At 46.6% G+C, this 19,902-nt stretch overlaps 1 protein-coding gene across 4 annotated transcripts in view; it reads left to right on the forward strand.

The window, feature by feature from the left end:
- The window catches only part of Lemd1 (LEM domain containing 1), a 33,885-nt gene extending 18,667 nt beyond the window's left edge, over positions 1 to 15,218 (forward strand). For 2 of the 4 annotated variants that reach the window (XM_042258118.2, XM_042258121.2), the window contains 2 exons: positions 13,481 to 13,554; positions 14,768 to 15,218. In XM_042258118.2, coding sequence (XP_042114052.2) covers positions 13,481 to 13,554; positions 14,768 to 15,029 — 336 coding nt within the window. In that variant the 3' untranslated portion in view covers positions 15,030 to 15,218. Of the gene's footprint in view, positions 1 to 9,537; positions 9,644 to 13,480; positions 13,635 to 14,767 lie in introns of all 4 variants that reach the window. The other 2 variants (XR_013043246.1, XR_006061945.2) reach the window with 2 other exon arrangements.
- The last annotated feature ends 4,684 nt before the right edge of the window (positions 15,219 to 19,902 follow it).

Consider the following 19,902-nt stretch of genomic DNA (forward strand, 5'->3'; position numbering starts at 1 on the left):
CAGGTGTGTGCTACCACACCCAGTCCCTCTTCTCTTCTTGTCTTGTTTGTGTTTGCTTTTAAAGACAGAGTCTCAAGTATCTAAGTCTGGCCTTTTACTGGCTGAGGATGGCCTTGAACTTCTGATCCTCCTATCTCCATCCCTGTGTGCTGGCAGATGTGTGCCAATGTGCCTGGCTTTGGATTGAACCTGACTTTGTGTATGCTGGGTAAGCATTTTACACCCCCCCCCCCATACACACACACACACACATGCACACGCACACGCACACAAACACACACATTCTGGTGGTGAGGTCATTTGGTTTGAATTTCCCTTATGACTAATAATACTGAGTGTATTTTCACGGGTTTATTGTCTGTTTCAGTATCTTCCTCCAGAGAAAGTCTTTCCAAATCCTTTGCTCATCTTTTTGTTTTGTTTGTTTGTTTGTTTCCAAGACAGGGTTTCTCTGTGTAGCCCTGCCTGGCCTACAACTTACTGTGTAGAACAGGCTGGCCTTGAACTCAGCCTGCCTCTGCCTCCCAAGTGCTGGGATCAAAGGTGTGCGCTGCCATCACCACCATCCAGCTTCCTTTGCTCATCTTTAGAAAGGGATTTTATTCTTGTGTTTGTTGGGATGTAAAAACTCTTTACATATTGTGAGTTTTTATCAGAATATGACTTGAAGTATTCTCACCCTGCAGTCTTCCACCTCACCTTCTCCATGATGCCCTGTGCAGAAGTCTTCAGAAATCACGTGATCGTTCTTGACTGGATTTCTCCAGGCGTTTCCCCTCTGTGATTCCCTTGGCCTCTCAAATCTCAATGTCATTTTATCGAGTTTGGGTCATTTTCAACCATTATTTATTCGACTCCTTCTTCCAGGCTCACTCTGCCCTTCTCTCTCAGGGATTCTGTTGAGATGAATGTTAGATATTTTCTTAAGGCTCCCCCATGACTCTGAGACCCAGCTCATGTGTCTTGGTCTGTTCTGTCTGTTATTTGGTGATTTTTATCTCTCTGTCTTGGAATTCATTGATTCATCTAGTGAGGCTTTCTTTTCTTTTAATTCATTTCTAAAATTCACACTTGGCTGTCACCCATACATTCTGTTTCTCCGAAGAGAATCTTTTTCTATCTGTCTCAGATATGTTCAGCCAAGCATGTTGTGGTGGCTGCTTTAAATCCCTGGGGAGATAATGGCAGTGTCTGTGCCATCTCGGCGGCGCTGACGGCTATTTAGTCCATGTTTACCGGCTTCTGGAGCCCAGGCCAGGAAATCTGAGTTCTCCCGCTGAGCCACCTGCCTGGATGACTCAGAATCTCCTATAAACCTTCTGCTTGGCGGACCTCACTGACTCTTGGAGGTGGCTGGGCTGCCAGATGTGGGTATATGTCCAGATTCACCTCTGGGGACCCCTGGTGTGTGTGTGTGTGTGTGTGTGTGTGTGTGTGTGTGTGTGTAGAAGGTCCCACACACAGGTTGAAGTTCCGGGCTCTTTTCACATGACTGACGGACTGTTCGGCCTCAGTGGGGCGATTACTAGCAGAACGTTTTCTGTCTTACGAGACTGTCTCTTCACGGCTTTTCTGAGGGCTCCTTGGGAGGATTGCATCAATTGCCATTTCTAAGGCTACAACTTCTCCTGCACTCTATGCTGAATAGGTGAGGTAAAGAAGCCCACAGATCCGTCAGCGCTCTGCTCCTGCGATCTGCCTCCCAACAACTTTTCTCCACAAAGACTTTTGTGTGCCTGTTTCATGTGTATCTGAAGGTGTGGCCTGTACCTGGCCAAGACATCCATCTACCCCACCATGGAATAGTCCATCCCTGTCCGTCTGTAGTGTTGTGCCTGTCGCATGTCAATCTTCCATAGATATACTTGTTTGTTTGATTGTTCTTTAAAAAAATATTTATTTATTTATTTATTATGTATACAGTGTTCTGTCTGCATGTATGTCTGCACGCCAGAAGAGGGCACCAGACCTCATTATAGATGGTTGTGAGGCACCATGTTGGTGCTGGGAATTGAACTCAGGACCTCTGGAAGAGCAGCCAGTGCTCTTAACCTCTGAGCCATCTCTTCAGCCCTGTTTGACTGCTTTGACAGATTTGTATTGACAGCCACTATTAGTTCTCATCCACACTGATTATAGATTTTTTTTTTTTAACCATGGTAGCAGGTTACCACAGTGTAGAGCTTCTTTGTTGAATACTCATCCTTATGATGTTGCTTGGACAAATAAACACAGATATGATATGGGACATTCTTTGTTTCTTTGTCCCAGACAACTTTGTTGAGCCTGGTATAAATGCACACATTTGGAAACCCTGTATGTTTCATGGAAAATGACTGGATTTCTTCTGTGCCTGAGGGGCACACTTCTGGAAGCTCACTTCATGGATATTTTGGGTCACCTTCTCCTTGATGGCAGAAGGGCCCTATGTTCCTGGCTCAATCCTGACTTCAGCACAGATGAAATGACAGCCTTGTGTCACTAGGCCTTGCTGAGAAGGATGGTTTGGAAAAAGAGGATTTGAATTGCTCCGTGCTGATGCATAGACGTGAAACTTATTGCTCTTGTAAAACTGAGTTGTAATTTTAATTTTTTTCAATTTTGTTTATTGTTTTATGTGTACGAGTGTTTGGCTACATGCTGACTGGTTTTATGTCAACTTGACACAAGCTATAATCATCTGAGAGGGGGGAATCTCAGTTGAGAAAATGCCACAATAAGATCTGGCTGTAGGCAAGGCTGTAGGACATTTTCTTAGTGATTGGTGAGGGAGGGCCCAGACCATGGTGGGTGATGCCATCCCTGGGCAGGTGGACCTGGGTTTGATAAGGAAGCAGGGTGAACAAACCATGAGGAGCAAGCCAGTAAGCAACACCCCTCCGTGGCTTCTGCATCATCTCCCGACTCTTAGGGTTCTGCCCTGTTTGAGTTCCTGCCCTGACTTCCTCAGGGAGAGACTGTTAACTGGGTGTGTAAACTGAGATAAATCCTTTGCCCCTTAAGTTGATTTTGGTCCTAGTATTTTACCAGAGCAATAGAGACCCCTAGCTAAAGCAGCCTGAGCACACGTGTGTGTGTGTGTGTGTGTGTGTGTGTGTGTGTGTGTGTGTGTGTGTGTACCATATACGTTCTTGATACCTGCAGAGGCCAGAAGAGGCATTGGATTCCCCGGACCGGGAGCTTTTGTGTAGGCACTGGGAATTGAACCCAGGTCCTCTGGAAGAACAGCCAGTGCTCTTAGCTGCTAAGCCACCTCTCTGACCTCCATACTTGTATTTTTTTCTGTAGATTCTTTTGTAATCTAGTTCTGCACCTTGGATTTCTGTTTCTCTTTGTTGGCACTGCACTGGCTAAGACCTCTTTATTACAATATTGACTAGAAATGAGAGCCGTGAGCACTTTTTCCTTGGTCCTGATAATCGTGATAGGTCACTTTGGAGCATGAGTTCTCATGTAGGTTTTAGGAGACACCTTTGGTCAAGCTAAGGCAGACCTCATCAGAATCACTTGGAATGGTGATGTCATCAGGTTTTCATGCTGACGACACTGCAGTTATTTTTAAAGCTTTTAAAGTCATTCAGAAACCACTGCTTGGGGGCTGGAGAGATGGCTCAGTGGTTAAGAGCACTGGCTGCCCTTCCAGAGGACCTGGGTTCAATTCCCAGCACCCACATGGCAGCTCACAACTGTCTATAACTCTTGTTCTAGGGGATCCAACACCCTCACACAGACATACATTCAGGCAAAACAATGTACATAAAATACAAATAAATAATTTAAGACATCACTGTTTAAATTAAAAGAATACAGTATAGGTGCTTTGTTTTGATTTTAATTTTTTTAAATTGATATGTTTGTGTATATGGATGCTCATGGAGGCCAGAGGAGGAATCCCCTGGAGCTAGAATTGCGGGTGGTTGTGAGCTGCCCAGCATGGGTGCTGAGACCTGAGCTCGTGTCCTGTGCTCTTAACTGCTAAGCCATCTCTCCAGCCATGTTCTGCTTTTGTTTTTTATCATGTGTATGAATGTTTTGTCTGCATGTATGTCTGTGCACCACGTGCATATACCTGGTGCCTGCAGAGGCCAGAAAAAGGTATCAGATCCCCTGAAACTGGAGTTTTACGACTGTAGATGGTTGTGAGCATCTACGTGGGTGCTGATGTGGGTGCTGGAATCAAACTGGGTGCTCTTAACCACTGGGCCATTTCTCTAGCCCCTGTCTTGGTTTTCTGATAGAAGAGTCTCGTGTGGCCCTGAGTGGTATCTATCTTCCTTGCTGTGCAGCCCAGCCCACCTTGGCTTTGAACTCCTGATCCTCTTGCCTCTACCTCCCAAATGCTGCCAGCACAAGCATAGCTTCATCTTCTAAATGAAACTTAATTCTAAAAAGATTCAGGTAAAACCAGTAAAGTAAAAGTGGAATGTTATTATGAGAACTTTGGCTCTAATCATTTAAGTGAATAAGGGATTTGGGATTAACCCAAATTTGTTTTTTGTTTTAGTTTTTTTTTTTTTTTTTTTTTTTAGACAGAGTCTCATGACGTAGTTCTGGCTGTCCTGCAACTCTCTGTAGACCAGGCTGGCCTCAGACTCACAAAGATCCTCCTGCCTCTGCTCCTGGGTGCTAGGATTAAAGGCATGGGCCACCAGCGCCTGGTTTGAGATTAACCCAACTTTAGGGTGCTCTAAGTCAGACGAATTTTTTGCTGTTGTTGTATTTCCTGAGAACTGGTCATAACTTCAGATTTGCTACATCATCCATGTAAATGTCCAATTCTACCTATAAACCATATGCATACATAGCATTAACAAACTAGAGTGGCTAGGGACTCTGTCATGTTAGAGAGACTGCCATGCCCAAGCCCTAGAACATCCTGACTCTACCAAGTGCAAGGGCAAGACGTCCCTAGAAGAACAGGAACAAGGAAGGGCAGAAATTTGTCCAGCCCCTTTCTTCACTTCAGTAACTGGAGGTGTCGGCCCACGAAATTTTGACTAGCTTTGCATCCAAGGTATAAAGAGCATTTCAAAATGCAGCCTTGTGCTTCCCCGTGGACAATTAGTGGTGGCTTTTGTCAAGTTAGGCCGTTTTCAAAAAATCAAGTATAATCTCGGTGCGGTGGCGCATGCCTTTAATCCCAGCACTCGGGAGGCACCGGCAGGCAGATCTCTGTGAGTTCGAGGCCAGCCTGGTCTACAGAGCAAGTTCCAGGACAGTCAGGGCTACACAGAAAAGCCCTGTCTCAAGAAAACAAAACAAGTGTAATTTTTAAGAGTTCCTTTATTTTAATTATGTGCTTGGGGGTGAGGGGGTTGTGTGTGTGGAGCCCTTGGAGGCCAGAGACTTTGGCTCTGGAGTTATTGATAGCTGGGACATGGGTGCTGGGAGTCAAACTCCGGCCCTCTGGGAGAGCAGTTCCTGCTCACAATCACTGAGCCATCTCTCCAGCCCCAAATGTGAGTCAGGGCAGAATGACTTAATGAGAATACAGGCTGATTATTGTTCACGCTGGCCCTAGAGGGTAACCCAGTGTTTTGTAGTTAATTAGAATATAACACAGGGTGATTCAGTATCTTATATACAATCCACTTTCAGAGTCAATATGATGTGCTTAAGTAGGCCAGAATTAGTGTGAGATAGTCCACCTGGAAAAGTCTTCAGAAAAAGGCTGTTTCTCAGAAATTTCAGAAATGCCCAGAAACAGAACAAATGACTGTAAACATTGCTTCCACTGGGAAATAATGATTTGATAATTTATTAATTAACGGAAAGTTTAAAGAGATGTTTTGGTGTGTTTTCAATGACAAATTTTCTAATAGGGGGAAAAAATCTTCAGGGTTTGAAGGCATAATATCTGGGTTTAAGATGTGAGTATCAGAGCGACTGCTGAGTTCAGTCAGAAAGTTTTTCCCAGCATGCTTGAGGCTATGGCTTCTAGCTTTAGTGCCGCAGAAGGCAAAAACAAAAAAAGAAAGAACAAAACCAAGCTTTAAAAAATCTAACTATTCCTTTACTGATTGAGTTCGGGCAAATCATTTAACGTCTTGAGTTTCTGTTTCTCCATCTACAAAACAGTGCCCATAATTACTTCCTGGGATCTTAGAGGGAGTCAGGGACTCTGAGGTACACCGAATCCCGAAGATAATAGATGTTCAGAACGTACTGTTTCCAACCGCCTAATGGAGCCGCACTGCCGCACTGTCTGGTGCGGTGATGCTGAGCGAGGACTCGGCTGTGCAGCCGGGGCGGCCTCCTGGCACCAGCCCATCACCAGCCCCGGAGCCAGAGCGAGCTGCTGACATTCTCCCTGCTTCCCTCTGTTTCCTCATCTGTGGACGAGCTTCACAGAAGCCCCTTCCTCACAGGCTAGCTTCGAGACTGAGCTCATTTCCGTAGTAGCTAGTATTACAGAAAGAATGCATGGCTTACTGCCTTGGCAAATCTTTGACATCTTGTATTTTTCATGACGGCCATGGCCAGCACTGGGCTCCTGATGAGCAGGATTCTCTGGCTTGCTTCAGGGTGTAGTGAAGAGAATCAAGAAGCAAAGGAGAACACACCTTCCCCCTCCTCTGCAATCCTCTTAATGCTTGCTTCACTCAATCTCCAGCAAGATAGATGGCCCACACCTTTAAACACAGCACTTCGGAGACAGAGGCAGGTGGATATCTGTGAGTTCTAGGCCAGCCTGGAATTCATAGAGCAAGTCCGAGGACAGCCAGGGCTATAAAGAGAGACAAAAAAAAAAAAAAAGTTCTCTGTCTGTAGTCCAGTCTGGTCTTACACTTGAAGGGATCCTCCTGCCTCAGCCTCCTGTGTACCACCATGCCCAGGCCAGCACTGGGCTCTGAATGTTTTATAGATTCCAGCTCTGGACCCAGGTGTAGCTGGAGTTTTCTCCAGTCCTGCCTAGCACCACGGACCCTGCAACCACTTATAAAATAATCACTCAGAAACTTACATTAATTAAACTGCTGGGCCATTAGCTCAGGCCTACCACTGACTAGCTCTTGCACTTAACTCAGCCTATTTCTGTTCATCTATATGTCTCCATGTGTTCCGTGGCTTTACCTGTTGCCTTTACATGTTGCTCCCTGGGCGGCAGGCTGGCATCTCCCCTAGGCTTCCACCTCCCATTCTCTCTTCCCGCTTATCCTATCCTTCCTGCCTGGCTACTGGCCAATCAGTGTTTTATTTATCAATCAATCATAGCAACATATATTCATAACATACAGGACATCCCACAGCACGTGGGGAAAAAGAAGCATAGATATTCTGGGCAGGGTGGTGCATGTATTTAACAGCAGCACTCTCTGAGTTTGAGGCCAGCCTGGCCTACATAGTGTGTTCCAGGCCAGCCAAGGATATGTCTCAAACACGGGACCACATCTCTGCTTATCAGGAACCTGCTTATCAGGAGCCCAGTGCAGGCCATGGCTGTCGTGATAAATACGAGATGTCAGAGATGTGCCGATACCATAAGCCATGCATTCTCTTTGTAATACTAGCTACGGAAATAAGCTCAATCTCAAAGCTAGCTTATGAGGAAGGGGCTTCTATTAAGCTTGTCCACAGATGTGGAAATGGAAGCAGAGACATATGGGACCTTGTCTCAAACAAAAATAAAAATTGCAAAGGAAGCGAGGACATTCCATCTTGCCGGGGTGTCTATCCTGGCTCGGTCATTATTATGATGAACTCCAGTATGTTTTTGTTTCATTGTAAATGGTGTTTATGGAGGAGATCAGATTATAACATTAAAGAAATTTTTAAAAAGATGAAATATAAAGCTGGGTGGTGGTGGTGCATGTCTTTAATCCCAGTACTCAGGAGGCAGAGGCAGGTGGATCTCTGAGTTCCAGGACAGTCTGGTCTACAGAGTGAGTTCCAGAACAGCCAGGGTTATACAAAGAAACCTTGTCTTAGGGGGAAAAGAAAAGATGAAATATAAATCATCCACAGATACCAATTGTTGCAAAACCTTGTTTGGTTTTGCTTTTGTTGTTTCCTTCTAGATTTATTTGTGTGAAGATCCAGTGTGTGGACAGCTGATGTTGCTGCGTGTATAAGATTTTTTATTTGCCAGTTGACATATTGGTAACCCTTTTCCTGAGATACAGTCTTTATAACATTATTGGTATTTTAGTAGTTCTGATGATACACATTCAAGTGGACAGGCCATAATTATTCTATATTGGAAAAAAAGTTCACCTTTTATATATTACACAAGAACTCTATATGTGAATGAGGTACATATATATACACACATATATCTGTATAAACAATGTATTTAAAAATAGGGTAGACCAGTACTCAGGAGGCAGAGGCAGGAGGATCTCTGTGAATTCAAGGACATGGTGAGTTTCAGGATAGCCAAGGCTACATAAAGAGGCCCTGTCTCAAAACAAACAAAAACTAGGGTAGACAAGTGCATGTTCCACACCTGTAGCCCAGCTTGTCAGATATTTTAAGGCACAAGAATGGCTCAAGCCCAGGGATTCAACCATCCTGGGCAACATGGAAGGTTGTCATCTCCACAAAAAGGGAAAAAAAAAAGGAATAAAGGAGCTAAAACTACTTAGGACAGGAAGAAAGAGGAGGGAGTATTTGATTGCTTAAGAGCCGTGAAATCCTGTAATTTTATTTTGCAATAGACTTCTATCTTAAGTGCTTTATTTAACATTCCTATTTCTATCTTCAAGAAAAAAAGCGGTGTACGACAGACGTGCGGAGGCTCGCTACACTATTGTCTACTTTTGTGTATGTTTAAATTTTCCTCTAAGTCAAAGGCTTTTAAAGATGGAATTTGCTCAACAAAAAGATCTTCCGGGACCCTTGAGACCAGCACAAAACGCTCTGGCTGAGCAGGCATGGCTGTGGGGACCCTGGAGGAGGACTGTGCCTGAGAACCTGTGTTTAGGAGGTGGCTGGGACCAGCAGGCCCGTGAGCAGAGAGGGACACGGGTGCAGGCCTTTCGGGAAGGCAGGGACAGACAGATCGCAGCCTTCCCATGGCTCTGGTCAGAAATAGGTGGGTGTCCATACCTTTTTGCTCTACTAGGCCAAATCCCTTGGATCTGCCGATGGGTCCGTGACAGTCCAGTCACCAGGTTTGGTGTTCCAGTGAGCATCATGAGAGCATTCAGAGGCCGGAGTTTTGCTCTGGAAACCTCAAGATGCCACTGTCCTCTGTGTTGTCCCATGTGCCACACATACCCAGGTCTAGCCTCTCTGGTTTTGTGGTCAGATGTCCCCTTGGTTGGCCTTGGCTATTGTTCTATTGAGTCAGCCAGTCCTCTCTTCAGTGATTGGCTGATTGCCCTGTCAAGTCCCAGGATTCCAGGGGGACAAGAGAAACCGGACATAATGCTGTGAGAGCCAGTTGACCAAGATCCAATGGAGTGCTTACACAGTGACTTTCCATGCTTAGCTGTCTGTGGCTTGGCGAGTGTGTGGTCTCAGTAACCACAGACCTCCTGACATGTCAGCAAACCAGAACAGATAGGTGGGTAAGAGCACTTGCTTCTCTTCCAGGAGACCTGGGTTCAGTTCCAAGCACCCACTTGGTGGCTGACAACTGTCTCTAGTTCCAGAGGATCCAACACCTTCTTCTGGCCTCCTTGGGCAAGGCACAAACATGGTGTGTATTCATACACTCAGGAATGAATATATACACATTAAATGAATGGGAAGATAAAGAAATAAATCTTCTTAAAAACACAGTAAATGTTTTCTGAGTAGATAAATAAAATGTCCAGTTAAGTACACTATAATGTATATAGGTTATGGCCACAAAACACAGAGCCAAGGAGGGATGTGCAGGCGTAAGAGTGATTAAGATTCCTACAGAAATTCGTTTTAGAAAGTGAGAGGTACAGAGGAGGCTGCTGTAGGGTTTGAACACAGGATTCTCCGTTAATGATGCTGTGTGACTCCAGTCAAGGTTCCTAACCTTTCTGTGTCTCAGTCTCCAAAATGGACCAACAGCCTTACCAGGAAAAGGGGGCGTGGTCCTTCTCCTAGACCTCTGTGAGTTAGTGGTGTTTGGGGCCTAGGGCTTGGTGAATGGTAGTTAATGAGAGACCTGGACATCCTTTGAGGACTGGATAATAAGTATGAATGGACGACTGAGGAAAACTAGAGTTTGATCCCCAGCACCACATGGGGAGGGAAAAGAAAAAGGAAAAAAGAAAACCAGTAACGTGAAATCATTACAGTGAAAACAGATGTTAAGGTTTAAAAAGTCAGCTTGGGCCAGGCGGTGGTGGTGCACGCCTTTAACCCCAGCACTCGGGAGGCAGAGCCAGGAGGATCTTTGTGAGTTCGAGGTCAGCCTGGGCTACAGAGCGAGATCTCCAGGACAGGCTCCAAAAACTACACAGAGACACCCTGTCTTGAAAAAACAAAAACAAAAAAAAAATTTAAAAAAAAGAAAAGAAAACAGGATAACAAATAAAAGGGTTTGCAGCTGAGTGGGAGGTAACTTAGGTGACCAGTAAGAGGAAGCCAGAACTCAGACCAAGCAAAGCCGGTGTCTGCAGGTCACCAGCTCTCACCACGTCCCACAAGGAACACGTGGAGGAGTCCGCTGCCTTTTCACGTATTCTTAACTGTAGGCGAAACGGCTTGGGAAAAGCCTCCGACTACTACTGCAGGAAGGAGGCTGCCCCAGACCCCCTAGACAAGGAGCCAACTATGAGCTCACCCAGAAGAGCGGCAGCTACATCTCAGTGAGCTGACGGCTGGCAGACCCTGGCAAGGGCAGGGACTGGCAACGCTGGCCACGGCTAGCAGCTAGCAGGCCAGCCGAGGTCAATGCCTGCTGAGCAGGGAGCTCAAGGTGTGACCACTCTCCTGTGGTGAGCGGTGTGTGAGCCACTTGGGATCGCCTTGCTGGTTGGGTGAGGGAGCCGCGCCCCGAGGGAAAGCCCCTGCACAGCTGAGTGACAGCTGAGTGACAGCTCCGTTCAGGGCCCTGTCCCGTAGGGTGCTCATCCATCCGACTTTGCTGGTGTCCTTTCTTGAACTCCTCTTTCTGCAGCAAACTCTTCTCTTAAATTTTTACTTTTTTAACTTAAAATATAATGGCGGTTCTTTTCTCCTTCCCTTTTCTTCCTCCAGTCCCTCCCAAGTCCTTTCTCTCCAGCCCCTCTGTGTCTCCCCACCACTTTCAAATCGGTAGCCTCTTCTTCCCTAATTATTACTGTTACAAATATACATATATGTATATGTGTGGGAAAAATATATAAGCGCAACCTGCTAAGTCCATTTGTGTTGTTGTGTGTATGTGGTTTGGGGGCTTACTTTGACTGGATAACCAATTTGGGGTGCTCACCATGAGCTAGGCTAAGCCTTCCTCAGCCCTCAGCTGCTGTCTATAGCTCCTGGTCCAGGGGTGGAACCCGTAGGATTTTCCCTCCTGCGTGTTAGGATGCCCTGTTAATGTCCGTATGTTCCGGTCTTGTTTTTGTGGCCATTTCTACGAGAGACAGTTTCACGGCAGACTTCCTGGTGTTCTGGCCCTTACCAGCCTTTCACCCACCTCTTCTGAGAGTCCCTTCAGCCATCGATGCAGGAACTGTGGTACAGGTGTATCTGATGAGGCTGGGCTCCCCACCGTCTGTTGATCTCTGCGTCACATCCCGGTTGGTTTTCTGTGATGTCTCCATTTGCCGTAAGAGAGCTTTTGATGAGGGAGGTAGCTACACTTACCTGTGGCTATAAGGATAAGATTTAGGATGTAGTAAGGAATTATGCTGATCTTTAAGCTCTCTCTATAATCAAAGATTTTAGAAATTCACTCTTCGAATTTTCTCAGCAAGGACCTGGAACCTGCCTCAGTGGAGGCTTTAGTGAACATCCAGAAACTTCAGTCCCTGAATTATGCACACCTGAGATGAGACGGTCTCTGTTGCTCCCAAGGACCTCTGTGTATTTCTGTTTCAGAATTGATAATAACTAACACAGTCGTTACTACAAATATTTATTGAATGTTTTCTCCATGCCAGGAAGGGTTTTAGTTATCTGTATATGTTAACACCTTCATCTTGACAGCTCTGTGTCACCAACAAGAAACCAAAGGCTATTGCTTTTCACTTTATTGAACAACATGGGCTGGAAAGAGGGCTTAGTGGGGGAATGCATTTGCAATAACAGTGTGAGGACCAGAGGTCAGATCTCTGGCACCCACATAAATAGTGGACACTGGGAGGGTGTGCTGGCATGGACCTGAAACCTCAGCTCCTAGGAAGCAGAGACCGTGAACCCTGGAGTAAACTGCCTGGCCAGAGAGCTGAGTCAGTGAGCTGTGGGCTCAAGTGAGAGACTGGACCTCAATACACAAGGTGGAGAGCAGCTGAGGAAGGCAGCTGATGTCAGCTCCAGGCAGCATCAGCCTCTAACACATGTGCATGTGCATCTCCACACAGGCATCCAAATATGGAAATACAGGAATTTACACCACACAGACAGACACCCAAAAATACAATACCATAAAAGATGGATTTTTAACTTTGAAAACGACTTACTTTTTGCTTATTTTTATTTATGTGTGTGTGTGTGTGTAGGGGGGTGTGCGCGCGCCTATGTAAGTTTATGAGCACCTCATGTGGGTGCTAGGAACCTAACTCAGGTTCTCTGCAAGAGCAGCAAGTGCTCCTAACTGCTGAGCCAGCTCTCCAGTCCCCAAAGGTTTGTTTTATTATTATTATTATTTTTATTAAAAGAAAAGACAGGGGCTGGAAAGATGGCTCAGCATTTAAGAGTGCATCTTGATCTTACAGAAACCCTGAGTTCCATAGCCAGAGCCCTATGTCTGGTAGCTCATAACCACCTGTAACTCCAGCTCCAGGGCATCTGTCACCCTCTTCAAGCCTCCCTGGACACCTGTATAAACAAGACAGACAGACATACAGATAGACAGACAGACAGATGCACACACACACACACACACACACACACACACACACACACACGCAAATAGAAATACAGTAAGTCTTTGAAAAAAGAAAACACAGTTGTTCCAAGTTATGTTCTCGTAAAGAGAAATGGTTCATTTCCTACATTTTCTGGTACTTGTTCACAGACAACATTTATTTCAACAACTATTATTTACATGGAAATGACACGCTTATTTTTTAAGTGGAAGAAAGAAAGAGAAAACAATTTCCAAGTAAAAAATTAGTTTAAAAAAAAAAGACAAAATGGAGTTCATGCTTAATAACAGAACACTGTTTTCACCATGTGACCCCAGCCATCCAGGTGTCTGTCGTCCCCCTGCCAGTCACTAGAGTAGAATATCACTTCGTGGCACTGGGTGCTTTTGCTGACCACCGAGGAAAGACAAACTCGAGTATTAAACTACCTGGTGTGCCTCAAACTTGGGCCAGTTTTCAGGTTGATTTTTTTTTTCTAGAACAAAAACCAAGTTATAAGACATTGCAAATAAATTGTTGTTGGCATTTTCTTTTTATAACAGAAACCCGAGGCTTCTCCTAGTAAAAGAGGGACCTTAGACATCTACCTGAGCCAGAAACCCACCAAGGGAGTCAGGTAAAGCCTGATATTCCTGTGTCCTAGGGTCTTGGGCATGCTAGCCAAGAGCTCTACCCTGAACTGCACTCCAGCCTCAGGTAAAACCTTCGGTAGCATAATAAGACCTAGATACTATTGGAGGGTGGGATTCATTATCCAGAGGTCTGTGAAGGGTTTGAACCTGAAGAGAACCCGCTGAGAGAGAAGACACACTTGAGACCGCATAATTTCAAAGTCTGTATCTCATCATCATTCATATTTGGAGATTAAAAAAAAAACAAAAACAAAAACAGGTGTTGGAAGAGGGAGAGTGTTGATGGGATATCAAAAGTCTCAAGGAACCCAGACCAGAACCCAAGGCCTCATTTGTGCTCATCTGGAGCGATTTGTTGCTGGTTGTGTTTTGGAAACTGGATAAGAGCTCCTATTTTAAAAGGGCCATGGCTGTGATAAAAGTCAGACCACAGGTGAGTTTATAGCTCAGAAGTGGGGTCTAAGGTGTGGCTCAGTGGGAGGGCACGAGGCCCTGGGTTCAACCTCCAAATACCAACCAGTGACTCAACCACAGAACTCCCCTAATGTTCTACAAAATTCCATAACTTTTATGGGGGGCTGGGGGGTCTTTAAGACATGGTCACATGTATCGCAGACTGCTTTGAATTTGCTCTTTAGCAAAGGATGACTTCTGACTTCTGACCTTTCCGCCTTCCCTGGCTGACGTTCTCTAACTTCTGAGAAAATGTTAGCTGGTCTTGCAGGACTAGAGTAGCCGGAATGTAAGGTCCAAGGTCACACAGGTGGTCCAGCAGGGACTTAACGCTAAACCCTCTCGCTGCTTTAAATGTAGAGTTTAAGGAAGATTGGAAAGCACTTCCGTGTGCACCCGGGAAGGTGGTGCTGAGTCTGTGCAGAGAGGAGGTCAGGGCCTGTTATGACTCCCCGTCATGTGTACAGCTTCCCAGTGGGGGATTCAGAGTCCCTCAGTTCCTGGAGCCAGACTTTGCCAGCACGGAGTAGTTCAAAGGCCAGGGAAAGTGGAAGGAAATGCCCTGTAGCACTGAGAGCCCGCCTCTGGGCCGACACAGCTGCCTTGATAGATGCAGACATTAGCACAGGTTTTCAGTGGGTCGAGGGCTGTTCCCGTGGGCCACCGGGTTGCACACATTTACCCTAAAAGACGATCAAGAAGCACCTGATTACAATCCTAGGAGCCTCTGCAATGTTTCCACAGGTATGCTGCAAGACTAATCCCGAGGATCCAGCATGGGTGCTTTAACAAAGAGGACTCCTGCCAACGGAACCAGAGCCCAGGGAGCAGGTTCCTGTGCCGGAACCCTGGGGACAGCATCCCGTGCCGGAACCCTGGGAATAGCATCCCGTGCCAGAACCCTGAGAACAGCATCCCGTGGAGCTTGAAGCTGGCCATCCTTGGCATTTTCATCATCGTGTTGTTCGTCTATATAACCGTGGAAAAGAAGCCGCTCTTGCGTTAAACCCTTTAGGGGCAAAGCCGAAGGGCCGTGGCTACAGCCGGGCAGCCCCCCACCCCCCTGCCCCGTGCGCTCCCTGCCCTGTACTGGCTCTCCAGGCTGCATCGGGGTTCAGCTAGGTAGAGGAGCAAGGGCTATGTGCATGATGGTCTGTAAGTCAAGTAAGCCATCATTAAATGTGCTAACACATCAGAGCAGAGAGCTCTTCTGTAAAGTGCCTGGGCCTCCCTCCCTCCCTCCTTCCCTCTCTCCCTCCCTCCCTCTCTCTCTCCTTACCCTGTTTCCTCCCCGGGCCCCCTCCCCCCCGCCCCCGTTTTCCTCAAACAAAGAGGCTTCACATTCTTATATCAGATCACTTGTTAGTACAGAACATAGAAACAAAGAAAAAATTATATTCTCAATAAAATGTGTCCAACTCTCCAGTCAGTGGTGACATTTCCAGTTTGGCATGGTGATGACAGTGACCTTGAGAGGCACAGGTCTGCCCCTCCTCACTGCAATCCCTCAGACTCACATGGGTTCTTGCTCTGTGACGGCACCTGACTTTATCTCTGTTTTCCATCCTTTGGGGAAGAGGATGTTTTTTGCAATTTCTTTTGGTACTCTGTGACTTTTCCTGGGAAGATGTAAACAAGTATCTGTTTGCCCCAGATAGGACACTGAAGACAGACGGAAAAGAAAAAAAGAATGTAGGACTCCAGTCCAGCTTGGTGAACCTCCAGGTTTATTGTGATCATTTCTGGGTGCAGGAGTGAAGCTCTCCTTTCGGGAGCATGGGGGAGGGCTGGGGAAAGCTGTGCTTCTGGGCTTCCTGAAGAGCATGCGGGCAGCTCCATCAGAGAGGCCCCCCTCTCCAGGGACCATTTCTTCTGTGAGCTCAGAGAGGAGCCTCATGAGCCTGTTGGGGAATATGACTTTAAGATGTGTTGCTTTTGTTGATGTTGCAGTCTGTGAAGCTGTGTTACTTTGCCTGTCTAAAACACTTGATGGTCTAATAGAGAACTGAACGGCCAATAGCGAGGCAGGAGAAGGGATAGGCGGGGCTGGCAGGCAGAGAGAATGTATAGATGGAGAAATCTGGGAGGAGAGATAATGGAGCAAGAGAAGAAGGTGGACATCAGGGGCCAGCCACCCAGATACACAACCAGCCATGGAGTAAGAAAGAAAGGTATACAGAAATAGAGAAAGGTAAAAGCCCAGATGCAAAAGACAGCCGGGTTAGTTCAAGTTAAGAAAAGCTGGCAAGAAAAAAGCCAGGCTAAGGCCGGGCATTCATCATTGAGAATAAGCCTCTGTGTGCAATTTATTTGGGAGCTGGGACTTTCTGAGTCTTAAGAAGCCTCCTCCAGGATGACATTTTATTTCCAGGAAACTGCTATGTCAGGATAGGAACGTATCTGCCAGTCAGCGCACCAGGTGAGTTTAAGGAGTCTGCTTACACAGCCAGGGATGGATCGTTTAGACCAGTCACAGCCAGCTTGGTGTGCAGCAGGAATCGGTCTTTGAGGCTTCTCATCAGTCCTCCGTCGTAGTCCCTCCACTGGATAAGCGTGCCCCCTGTGGCCAAGTTAGAAATGGTTCTTCCAGGCTTGTGAGTGCACGGTCTGACACAAACTGAGGCTGTGCCTCTCAGCTGCTGTCTTTTGCAGAGTTGTCCCAAGGCATCTACGGAGTGTTCATGATGGCTGGCGCTGGCTTCAGGGTCGTCTAGGCAGCTGTTAGACGGACAGTCCTGTTGCTCAAGGCAGCCTGGGCGGTAAGAGAGAGTTCAGCTGCTGACTAGTGAGTCACATAGCCCCATCCCCAACAACTCCGCTTACTTACAAGAAAGTGAACATGAGAGAGATCACAGAATAAAGCCTTAGAACATACCACTCATGATCACAGCAATTTTAACAATGTCCCAACAATCCTTTGTACCCACCCAGTGCCCAGGGATACATCTCATTGTGATTAAGAAACTTTGAGGGGCTGGAGAGATGGCTCAGTGGTTAGGAGAACTTACTGCTCTTCCAGAGGACCTAGGTTCAATTCCCCAGTCCCAGGGAGATCCAACACCCTCTTCTGGCTTCTACAGGTACTACACACACAGTACAAAGACATTCATGTAAGCAAAACACCCATACACATACAAATAAATCTTAAAAGAAAAGTTCGTTTGAAAATAACTACATTATTGGAAATATTGAGAGATGCTTACAGCAACTATTCTAACCATGAAGTGAGAAATATAAAAGAGGGGTTGAGGAGTTGACTCAAAGGTTAAGAACACAGGCTGCTCTTCCAGAGGACCTAGGTCCGACTTCCAGCACCCACATGGTGGCTCACAACAGTCTGCAACTCCAGTTTCAGATGTAACACCTTTCTCTGGTCTCCATGGGCACTGCATGCATATGATGCACAGATATACATGCATGCCAAACACCTGCATGTATATCTGCAGGTGTATATCTACACACACACACACACACACACACACACATACACACACACAATTTAAAAAAAAGAAGTTTATACTTATGCCAGTTGTGGTGGCACATACCTTTAATGCCAGCAGAGGCAGGAGAATATCTGAGTTTGAACAGGTCATCCTGTTCTACTGAGTGTAGTCCAGGACAGCTAGGGCTATACAAAGAAACTCTGTCTTGGAAAAAGAAGAGGAGGAGGAGGAGGAGGAGGAGGAGGAGGAAGAGGAGGAGGAGGAAAAGGAGGAGGGGGGGGGAAACAACTCACAGACGTTGGCCTGATACCTTACTACTGCTGCAACAAGCTCTGCCCAGGCTATCAGACCAGCATTTAAGGCAGGGCGTAAAGGATTATCTGGAGCTCATCACCAGCTCCGTGTCATATATTTAATCCAGAGCAGCGAGGAAGATTGGGGGAAAGAGCTTCTGACTTTAACACCCTCTATATTACAGACCAGGGGGAAGAGCACTGGACAAGGAATGAACCAAATGAAGGAAACACCCCGGGAAGCTGCCAGAGTGCATGCGTGCCTGTGTGTATGTGTGGATGCTTGTGCATTTGCGCATGCACCGGTGGGTTCTCACAGATCAGAATCCTGGAATCAGTTGAAAGAAAGTGCACATGACCCAGTTTCATGATTTGTCACTCTAGGGCTTCTCCGCTGGCCAGCAGCAGCTCAGACCTCCACCTCACCTCAACCTGCTTGCTGTTTGTTTTGAGACAGTTATCACACTCTGATGCTTAGCTGGCCTGAGGGTACAAAAAAAAAAAAAAAAAATCAGGTTCAGTCACTTGCCTAAAAGCCAAATGATTGGTGCACATAGCAAGTTCCAAGCCAGCCATGGCCACAGAGTGAAATCCTATCTTAAAAAACAACAACAGGGGCTGGAGAGGTGGCTCAGAGGTTAAGAGCACTGCATGCTCCCCCAGAGGTCCTGAGTTCGAATCCCAGCACCAACATGGTGCCTCACAACCATCTGTAATGTGATCTGATGCCCTCTTCTGTCCTGCAGGCATACATGCAAATAGGGCACTCATCTACACACATAAACAAATAAACAAACAAATAAGTAAAAGAAAACAACAAAACCAAAAAACAAACAAACACAAAAACAAATGGGAAGTGATGGTGAAGAACAGGCAGGGACTTGAATCAGCACAGAGGGACGAGGCAGAATCAGGGACAAAAGGCATAAATGGCTCATTAGCCTCAGTCGGAGTGTGAGCCGGTTGATTATTATCTCAGAATTGGTCAAGTGAGCCTTATTGGAAGAAGAAAGCCATGGCAGGCAGCCTGGGGGTAGATTCCACTCCAGGTCCACTCCAGGCACAAGATGTTTCTTGGTCAGACCAAGGTTGTTCCTGGAATCTATGGTGAACAGAAATACCCAGAGCAAAGAAGACAGGTGCAAAATGGAGGCGGAGATGCCAAGTTCTTAATCAGCTTTTAGTTCCCCATAGGCCACCTGCAGGCCCAAGTGAGGAGGAGTCAGCAAAAGCAGCCCGAGAGTCCTTGCTACGGAGCCCAGCTGGGCAGAGGCACAGGTTGCACATCCAGACATCTGGAAAGGCTGCATTGGGACTGAGCTGCCACCTGTGGAATCCCTCCCCTCTCCCCAGGGAGATAGTGTCAGAAGTGAGTCGGGACAATCAGCTGGTGTGTGCTGGGGAGTGTGGCATCCGAACGGCTTGGCCTGTGGGGAGGGAACTCATTTATCAGGTGTCAGGAGAGCTTTGGTTTGTGACAGTGGGAGACACCTTGGGTTTTCCCATCTCTAATAGACACTGACAGGACTCGGGATAGAGGGAACGGAGGGAGAAGTCTCTCAGGAGCCTGAGTGTGCCGAGGCTAGCTTCCAGAGAGGGACGAGCCTGTCTGTGGAAGACACTCAAGAGGTGCAAATTCAATAACTGATTTGCAGCCCTGTGTGCTTGTGATAAGGTTGACAAATAAAATTAACAGAAGACACATTTCCTGCTCTCAAGGAGCACAGTGTGGTGCTGGGATGGGGAGGTCAAGAGGCCGTTATAATAACGTTGAATAACGTCCTTTGACGATGGTGCAGACCGTCCTGGGGGTCGTCATCACAGACACCACGTGTGAGAACTTCTGGAAGAAAATGATGTCATGGCTAGGGAGGAAGGATGAGTAAGAGTCGGTCGGAAGAAAGAGGTGGAAGTGGGCGAGGCTAAAAGTCAGCCCAGCAGAGTGACACTGGAGACGGAGGGACCAGAAAGAGCGAGGAGCGGTGAGACACATGGCCACCAAGGAAGGAACGATTCCCATAATGGAGTCTTGAAGGTCAGCATGGTCTACATCAGGGTAAACTGGGTAAACTGGTGCTCCCAAAGAACTTTCTAGAATCAACAGTACCAGGTGCAGTAGCACCCAGCTATGTTCTGAGAACCC

This window comes from Peromyscus maniculatus, chromosome 11 (genome assembly GCF_049852395.1).
Source record: "Peromyscus maniculatus bairdii isolate BWxNUB_F1_BW_parent chromosome 11, HU_Pman_BW_mat_3.1, whole genome shotgun sequence".
Lineage (NCBI taxonomy): Eukaryota > Metazoa > Chordata > Mammalia > Rodentia > Cricetidae > Peromyscus > Peromyscus maniculatus.